The sequence below is a fragment of the Rhincodon typus genome, chromosome 4 (genome assembly GCF_021869965.1).
Source record: "Rhincodon typus isolate 14 chromosome 4, sRhiTyp1.1, whole genome shotgun sequence".
Taxonomy (NCBI): domain Eukaryota; kingdom Metazoa; phylum Chordata; class Chondrichthyes; order Orectolobiformes; family Rhincodontidae; genus Rhincodon; species Rhincodon typus.
Window position 1 is genome coordinate 19,675,929 of NC_063335.1, and position 9,919 is coordinate 19,685,847.

A 9,919-nucleotide genomic window follows, 5' to 3' on the forward strand; every position below is an offset into this window, starting at 1 on the left:
AGTATCCCCTGCATTAGTTTAGCGTGCTGGAGGAGGTCTTTGTGCGGTTTTGACAGCTCCGTGCATTGAGTTAGTGCTGGAGGAGTGCCCTGGTGCAGCCAATGGGTTGGGACACCACCTGGAGCTGCACATGTTTACACAGAGGGGGCGGAGAGCGCTCATTCCGCCGGTACACAGAGGAAATCTCAGCGAAAGCATGGAAACACTGACACCAGAGTACGGATCGGACGACCAGCCTCAGTCAGAGAAGGCAAGACATTTCTGAGAATGTCTGAGGAGTGTACAACAAATTAAAAAAAACCCTAACTCAAACGCGGATGCATCCTGTTCAATAATCTCCAAATTGAACCCCGTTTTACCTATCTTACTGCACGGTAGTGAGTATTTACTTTAACCTGTTGAATGTTCAACTGGTCATTAAATAATATGAGAACGGGATAAAAAGAAATCTACTGTTAACTCAGTTCACTTGGTGGGAAAGAAAGTGTTTGAATTCGAGAAACCAAATGATTTCCTAATTGTTTACTCAAATTATTACGTTGGGTTCTTGATGTTTATTAGGGATTACTCTCACTCATTTATCTCACAAGCGTCTTCGAAAGTAATGAACAGGGCCGTCATTCCGGTGTCTTTGCAGAAATCCACTCCTAATTTTACAAGTTGCAACGTCAGCTTTGCGAAGGCTACGAAAACAAACAACTCTGCTCTGAACGCCGGGCGGTGTGAGGGCTTGGTTGTTTTTTTAATATATATCAATTTCTTTCGTTATTTTGCAATTGCATTAGATGACCTAAAATAGAAACGAGCCATATATATATATCTATATATAAAAAGGGGGGCGAAGAAGCTCGCGATGCAAGCTCGCCGTTCTGCAAAGAGGTCGATTTTGGGCAGCCGGGTCTGTGCTCCGAGTCCGGCCGGGGATGGGCAACTCGTTCCCGGGGTGATCCAGGCGCTGAAATGCCAAAGCAGCGAGTCCGGGGGGCGGTGCAACTTCTACACGGTGATGCTGGAGGATGGCAGCCTGAGGGAATACCCAGAGGAGGAGATTGTGGTGGTGGGACCCGGCTTCCATAACCACGGCAGCAAAGTGCAGCTGAAATGCAGGGAAAAGGTGCGTATGTCACTGGACGTGAACTGTGTGTGTGTGTGTGTGCTTGCTAGCCTCTACACGCTTACGCTGCCACATCATTCACGAGAGCGGCCAAAGAATCACTTAAAGCGACACTTAACGACCCCCATCCCATCCACTAAGATGCAGCCCAACCAGATTGAGTCAATTCATTCACTCCTCCTCGGGCGTTTGGGAGGCTCAAGGCTCTCCTCTGGACACTTGGATATATGTGACAATGAATCTAATTCAGAGTGACCCCCCCCCCCACCCCCCCAACAGCCTTTGGTGAAATGTTAAGACTTGGAATTTCGTGCAGGGAGGTGATTATTTTCTCCCGGTCAGGACGCAAAAGCGTGAAAGCAATCAGATGTAAAAGTGCAGAGACCAGTGTCTGGGGTCTGTCAGGGCTCTCATTCCCTTTCTGATGTGCAGTGAAGGCTTCAGACTGTGTGCAAGTAGCTCAGCTCCACGCACACAACAGCAAACAGGAAGATCAATAAATACCCATCGGAAATCTCAGAAAAATTCGCGCCAAAAATACTGCGATCGGAGATCCCTCGCTGTTAGCAACCTGGGTTTTGTTGTAGGGCAGCTGCAGTGTGTGCTAGTTTGCTGTGCTGTAATTAAATGCTGACATCAATCAAGCCTTGGGGATGAATGAAACACAAGCACCCTCAGGTGGGGCTGCGTTCCAGCTTCTCCCGGTATGCCCCCAACCCAGAAGAATGAGGAAGGGCAGGGCCAGATAATAGTAAGTAATTGAATATGCAACATTCAGCATTTCTGGTCTTTTCGGGCTGGGCGCGCACAAGGGACATTGCACTGGACTCCGCCTCCCTCCTCTGTTGTCAGTTTATACTCTGTGGAGTCCTTGTGGTTAAAATGTTCACTATTGCAATCAAGGAATATGTTTGCTTAATCACAGAAGGGAAATATTTCCGCAAGAAAACATAATAAAAATAGCACCTACGGAATTGTGCAATTGTATAGACTGCCAGTTTTGATCAATGTTAATGCAGTAGTTGACAGTATTTCCAGCTGCGTTGGCATACAAGGATGCATTTGGGACAAAGTTAGACGTCTTATGAAAATTACTCTTGGCCTTAGTGTAAACATAGAAGACTCTTGAGATCCATAGCTAATCTACCTTTTCTGTTTCCTTTTCAATGATGCTTGACACCACTATTATAATGATAGTTCATTACTCATTAATTTACAGTATTTGAGAATATTGTGTGCAGTTTGGTTTTAGTATTCTGGAACTAGAATCTTAACGAAGGATTAACCAAAGATATCAAAGTTAAACCCTCCAATTATTAACTGCCACTGCAGCGCTCAAGTATATTTGGGAACTTGTGCCAAAATTATGAAAGCTGTACTGACCATCAGCTTAACATTACTGGAAATCACAGTTTTTAACAATATCCCAGACGTCTTCATTACTTATTCCTGGGTATATGCAGCACATTAAACCCCTAGAGGCAGTGATGTAGTAGATCAAGGGGAGGTGAGTCCAGACTTCATGAAGTCTTGGGTCAAACAAGAAAAGGAAACCTCCTGCTGATGACCACCTAAATCCTCCATCTGATGAATTGGTTGATTCTCCGCTATTTTGATTACCACTTTTGAAAGCACTGAGGGTGGCAAGGTAGCAGAGTGGGAGATGTCAGTATCCAATACCATGACTGCTTGTAGCACCAATGCTGACAGTGCTGGCTGAGTTTTTCAACATAAAAGTAGTATGCTATAGGATTATTATCAGATTGGGTCTGCTGCAGGTTGCAACATGAGGGAAAATCGGCTTGACCTGGTCCTAACCAGTACACCAGTTGCAGGTATATCTGTTAATGACAGTGCTGGTAGGAGTGATCAAAACACCTTGTGATGTTGAAGTCCTGTCTTGCCACTGTAGACATGTTCTCTGACATTACCATTTTACTAAATGTGATGGATTCGTAATAGATGAACAACTAGGCATTCATATGCAGTAAGGACAGACAAAATTGTAATTCATGCCATTTATAATCTCATGGCCTGACATGTCACTGACTGTTATCATTCCCATCGAACCAATGGACCAACCTTTGTTCAATGGGGAGCATTGAGGAGCAGGACAGGAGCAGCACCAGATGGATATGAAAATGAGGTGCCAACCTGATGAATCTATAACACTAAGCATGGAATTTTACATGCTGTAGGTACAGCTAAGCTACCCTACAACAAAGAGATCAGATGAAAGTTCTTCAGTTTTCCCACATCAATCATTGGTGGTAGACAATAGTGTCTACCCATATACATACATGTAGGTTACAGGAACAGGTCAGAGGGTGAATATTTTGCATCAAGTAACTTGCATTCTGACTCTCTGAAGCCTGTCCATCATCTACAAGGGAAGAGTCGGATGTATGATGGAATGCTGTCCACCTTCTGGAGGAGGGGACTGAAAATCATGAAAAATCCTAATCAGAAATGATACTGTGCACCACGGCAGCAGTGTGTACCAGCCACAAATGACACCACTTCTGTAACAACACCTCCTCAAACCACATTTCTTCATTCAGGGGGTGGTTAGTCTGTGGAACGCACTGCTGCAGAAGGCAGTGGAGGCCAAGTCATTGAGTGTATTTAAGACAAAGATGAGTTCTTGATTGTTACGGGGAGAAGGCAGGAGAATGGGATTGAGAAACATATTGGCCATGATCGAATGACAGTGCAGACTTGATGAACTGAGCGGCCTCATTATGCTCCTATATCTTATGGATAAAAACCTCACTTGCTTAAAAGAATAAGGAGAGCCATGATCTGAAAACACAACCACGTCCAAGTTGCATACCATCCTAATTTGAAACTATGTTGCTGTTCTTTCATCATTGGGAAGAGCTTGCTGTCCATTGTTCAGAATATAGACAACTTGTCCATTTATCTGCATTAGGCTGTCCCACTCAGCATCTTATTGATGAGACAGGCAGCTCTGAAGGGCAATCAAGGATGAGCAGTGAATGCTGGCCCAGTCAGCAATGTCCAGGCCCCATGAGCAAAGAAAAAATAATTACAGGTTCAAATCCTGGAACTTACTCCATACCTCTGAGAGCACTGTGGTTGTATGTAAATAACGTAGTTCTTTGAAGGTTGCATCTCAGGTAGACAGGGTGGTTAAGAAGGCATTTAGCATGCTTGCCTCATTGCTTAGACCATTGAGTAAAGCAGTTGGCACATCATGCTGAGATTGTACAGGACATTGGTGAGGTCATTTTTGGAGTACTGTGTACAGTTCTGGTTATCCTGCAATAGGAAAGATATTGTTAAATTGGAGGGGGTTCAGAAAAGATGTACAAAGATGTTACCAAGACTGAAGGGTTTGAATTGTAAGGATAGGCTGGAAAAGGCAAGGACTTCTTTCACGGGAAGATAGGAGGATGAGGGGTGACCTTACATAGGTTTAGAAAATCATAAGGGGCATAGATAACGTGAATAGCAAAGGTCTTTTCCCTAGGGTGGGGGAGTTCAAAACTAGAGAGCATATTTTTAAGATGAGAGGGGAAAGATTTAAAAGGGACCTGAAGGACAGCCTTTTCACAAAGGGGGTGGTTCCTATGTGGAATGAACTGCCACTGGAGGTGGTAGACGCAGGTACAGTTACAATATTTAAATGACATTTGGATAGGTATATGAAAAGGCAAGGTTTAGAGGGAAATGGGCCAAATGCAGGCAAATGGGACTAGTTTAGTTTGGGAAACTTGGTTGGCATGGACGAATTGGACTGAAGGGTCTGTTTCCATGCTGTATGACTCTGACTCTAAATCAATAGATTGCATGTCAAGAAGGTGATTAACTACCACCTTCTCAAGGATAAATAGTTTGCCAGCAATGCTGACATCCTTTGATTGATTTTATGAAATAATTTAGCAACCACATGTATATGTTGTTCTCATCTTTTCTCCCATATTATGTGTTATCTTTAGAACTGGAATGTCTTGAATATCAGCATAGTGAGCACAATTTATATTGAAAAGCAGCTGTGAAAATTAATAATTGTGTTTTGATATGGTGTAACAACTGAGAGCTAAAGCTTCAATATCTTGTGACATTTATTGGTATTCTGGGGGATTCGGTCTTATGATTCTACGTGACATAGTGTAGTTCCGCGCTCGAACAGCTCAAAAGGCCTGCTAGGGAAGGGAGGGTAAAGTGAAGAAAGATTTGGCCCAGGTTCCTTTGGCACAACATTTATAGGGTGTGTAAGAGTGTAGAACAACACTGCTGCAAACTCAGTAGTAAATCTTCAGGCTGTATTCTCAGTTGGGCAAGGTGTTTTGCAGAAAGAAGAGTTAATTCATTTAAAAAAAAAAGCCTGGAATCATTCAGAGTTTAATCGTTGACTAAAAGATTGGTGCTGTAACTTGTATAATCGCAAGCGTACTGTGCATTTAGAAAGTGCATTCTCTACAGTGCTTCTGTTGTTGACTTGCAAACAGCTCACCAACTTTCTAACATCTGATTAAGTTGTTAAACATAAATGTGCTGCCCTATTCATTTTGTAGGATTTTTGAAGAATTTCAGCAGTGCGTTTTTAGTGCCAGGCTACTATGGATAAAAACGAGAATGCTGAAATACTCAGCAGTTCTGGCAGCGTCTGTGGTGAGAGAAAGACAGTTAATACTTTGAGTTGAATGTGATTTTCTTCTGAACAATGATTTTCATTTCAAATTTGAGCACCCACAGTGCATTGCTTCTTATAGCTCTTTAAAGTCAGTATTGAGAAGATGATTTAAATTTGACAACTAAATTAAAAAATTTAATTGCTTTCGTTCGCACTGTAATGTGTTATACTTGTCATTAAGGACATCTGCTGGTCCTACCCTTCTCCTGCCCAGATAGACTTGTGAAAATTTTGCACATTGCTTTATTTTGACTGAACTTGAAGCCCTGTCCACCTCCCACATGGTGAACAACGGAGTTAATGTTTTCTCTGCTTGAAACGCAGGCCTAAGAGACTATTGTCTCCTGTGACTATCTCAATCCAGTGCTTTACAGGCTACCTCACAGAGTATCTGAAACTACACCGTTCTGTTCCCCAAATCAAACTGCCTGTTTCTGTCAGCAACTAAGTGAAACAAATGTACCTTCAACACCACCTGTCATCTCCATGAATGCACTTAATGCTGTTGTGGAAATGAATGCTGTTGGATTGGAATGAAAACAAATCATTTTATCTTAGTGTCACCCTTTGATTTTATGACAGATATGAATAATTTATGTGGCTTATAATTTTTTACGATTCCCTTTTCCAGAATTGCTGGCCCTGCTAAGGAACTATCTTGTTTACAATCTGATGTTGGCTACTTTAAATATTTTAATGAAATAAGCATAATCCTTCTCGTTCTTTTATGCTTTGGTAGAAGATTAATGCTTATTTCTCACCCATGACCTCTAAGGTATACATAGGTTAGTAGATTTTAGATTTAAGTAGCTCCAAGCTTGTTTGAATCGCATTCACTCCATAGTTGCTTATCTGATTCTCAAATTGATTCCCTCAATTATCTACAGTGAAAATTTTGATTCCCAAAACTGAATGGATATTCCAAGACATGTGAATTATGAACTCGCAACAACTATCATGTTGGATGACCTCAACTCTGTGATATTTTAAGTCTCCAACTTGAGGGGATGTGAGCGAGCTGATCCAATGATCTTCCTGTAGTTATAGAGGAAGAGAGATGTGGAATGTCAGTGATTGTGTTCTCAGTCTGATTAGGTGATCTGCCTGACCAGCTGTAGTTTTGCACAGTGTGCAGAGTTGCATGTGTGGCTGGCATGCTTTGGTGAGATACAGTGTGTACGGGATGAGTTCTGAGTGTTGGGTAAGTGATGGGACTGTGGTAGATTGAGCAGTGTGGTTTTAAAATGTAATGTGTGGATACATTGACTCACTTTAACCATCTGAGTAGGAAGTACGTTCTTTCAGCACTCTGGGCATTGACCACACTCCCCGTCAACTGTTTCCCATTATTTGCAGAAGCGCATTCTTGAAGGCTTCCCCCACCTCTGTGGAATAAGTTAGTTGCAAGTTAGTCAGCTACACCCCCTTGTTGATTCTCTAAAACTTAGGCTGCCTGAATCTCCTTCTTTAGAAATGGCTGTAAGTGTATTGTGGATGTACACAGACATCCTGTGTTACAGCCAGCTTATCTGACAACCCTTAACCTTTTCTTTCCTTCCTCCCAAAAGCACAAGAAAAGGGAGATTAAGCTGTGCTACTAGCATGCATATGAGAACAATACCTTCCAAACCCATGACCATATCCATCTAGAAGGACAAGGGCAACAGATACATGGGAATACCACCACCTGCAAGTTTCCTCCAAGCTACTCACCACGCTGACTTGGAAAGCTATTGTCATTCCTTCACTGTCGCTGGGTCAACATCCTGGAATTCCCTCCCTAACATATTGTGGCATACCCACAACACAGGGACGGGAGCAGTTCAAGAAGGCAGCTCACCACCACCCTCTCAAGGGAAACTAGAGATGGGCATTAAATGCTGGCCAGCCAATGACCCCCATAACTTGTAAAGGTTCTAATCATAAACCTAAAACAAAAGGGAAAAAGTAAATCAATGGGCTGAAACTGTTCATACCAATCTTTTGTAAGGCTCTGTAAATCCACTTCTCTAAACTACCCGAGCTAAACTATTAGTATGAATGTGTGGATCTGCACTGCATGCTGGCAAATTGCAGGAACTGTTATTGTTTTAGTGGTATTTCAGATTTATTTATATGTATCTGATGGAAAATAGGTGCTTCGTGGACTACTGAGAGATCAGATTATAACATTGGACATAGTATTAAGGTGAATGTTCAGTATTACAGTTCTTTGTTTTTTTTTCTGTTTGGTTGAGGTCACTTTGCTGTTATTTACTGATTTGAAAATCTACTGTTTTAACTTCTACTTCACATGGTGTTTGCTGATGGAGGAGGTTTTACTGGATATTTCATCTTAATGAGTTGATTCCTTTTTGTTTAAAGATTGATATGTATGCAAATTCCTTCCAATAATCCATAACAAAAATCTTCTCTTGAATAAATTTGCTTATAATTAATTAATAACAGAGAAGTTTGACACTGAAAAATCAATTGAAAGAAGGTGAGAGTGCACATGCAAATCTATTGTAGCAGGATACATGCACAGTAAAATATTTGACTTGGCTGCAGAGTTCATTGCCATGAATGTTTTATAAGTTTATGAAGATAGCCTTTTCAGAATGTTCCTGATTTGTCTTAATCGTTTTCAGTGAAGATAGGAAAGAATAAATATTTGCACTTATTTGGACAATTTGCATTTATTATTTTAACTATTAAAATTAATGAATATTCCAAGGAACATTTGAATCCCCTAATTCTGTCTGTGAGGAACATTGTCTATTGAGGACAGCTGATCAGGATTGTGTAGTTAAGTTATGATGATAGTTCTAGAAAATTCAACAATGATAAGGTAATTATTATACTTTTATTTCAGATGTATCAAAGGATTTGATCCACGATAGAATGCATTGTAAATGGGCTGCAGGAAGATGGGTCTTTTGTTATTTTTATTAATATATTCGGTATGCCTATATTTACAACAAATGGCAGGAAGAAGTTTGGAATTAAAATTCACCGCTATTGTTCACCAATATTAGATAAGATAAAATAGTGGTAGAACTTATAAAACCAAACTTGTATGGTGTATCCTTTATGGTATATCGTTAGAGGTTTTGTCGGTGGATGAACATGCATTTAAGTGTTTAAATAAATTGGATGTTGTGCATTGTTCCTGCAGCTGAATTGTAATGGTCGAGACACATCATCAGCTGTGTCATTGCAAGATCAAAGCCATACAGAGAACCACCAGAAGGTGTTGGAACAGCAGCTACCCCTAGTGAGGAAGATTGAAGCTATGAAAATTCTGGAAACCAAAAAGATCAGCTGGATTCAGGATCACGAGAAGGATCACATGCGCTCTGTTGTTGTTTCAGATCAGAAAAGAAAAGTTGTTTCTTCAAACATCGATGTGCCCCGTACAAGGTAGGAGAGTCACCCATTTAAAATAAAGCAGTGCGTTAGATCATATTTTTCTCAGTACAGTCACCTTTACGTTTAAAATAAAAAACTGAACACGCTGGACAACACCCAGCCAGCCAGGTAGCATATGTAGAGAGAGAAATAGAGTCGATGTTTCAGGTCAATTACCTTTCAGTGTACAAGCAATCACACAGCATGGGGTCAGTAATGGCAGAAGATGAAAGAATAGAAACGGCAGTTGAGCAGCAAATTGGTTCTGGTTTGAGTGTTATGTGATTAAAAATTATTACCGAGTACAAGACAGTTGTGGCTAAATGGAGTGGAGAGAATCGGATGCATGGAAAACATAGGAGCAGATAATAAGGAGGGTCAGGCTCATGGCCTACACTTGCATTTGGGAAGCTGGCTGAGGTTGAACAAAAGAAAAAGCTGAAAATTAGAAACGTTATTTTTAAATTAGTGGCTATTTAGAGTTCAGTACGTAACAGAAACAATCAGGAAGTAAACTTGAATCAATAATATAAAACAAAGAACTGTGCATGCTGGAGATCTGAAACAAAAACAGAAAGCCCTGGAGAAACTCAGCAGGTCTGGCAGCATTTGTGGGAAGAAAGTGGAGTTAATGGTGTTGCTTCATCTTAAGTCAAGACCAAGCAAGGTAATGTAAAATAAAGACATGGCAGCATAGCTTGATTGTGTGGAATATAACATGAGGGAAGGTTGTGGAATATAACATGAGGGAAGGT

General features: G+C 41.1%; 1 protein-coding gene across 1 annotated transcript in view; it reads left to right on the forward strand.

Moving 5' to 3' along the window:
* The first annotated feature begins 692 nt into the window (after window positions 1–692).
* Window positions 693–9,919, forward strand: part of LOC125482963 (zinc finger protein 704-like) — a 44,258-nt gene continuing 35,031 nt past the window's right edge. The window contains exons 1-2 of the mRNA XM_048596049.1: window positions 693–1,114; window positions 8,932–9,176. Coding sequence (XP_048452006.1) covers window positions 854–1,114; window positions 8,932–9,176 — 506 coding nt within the window. The 5' untranslated portion in view covers window positions 693–853. The remainder of the gene's footprint in view (window positions 1,115–8,931; window positions 9,177–9,919) is intronic.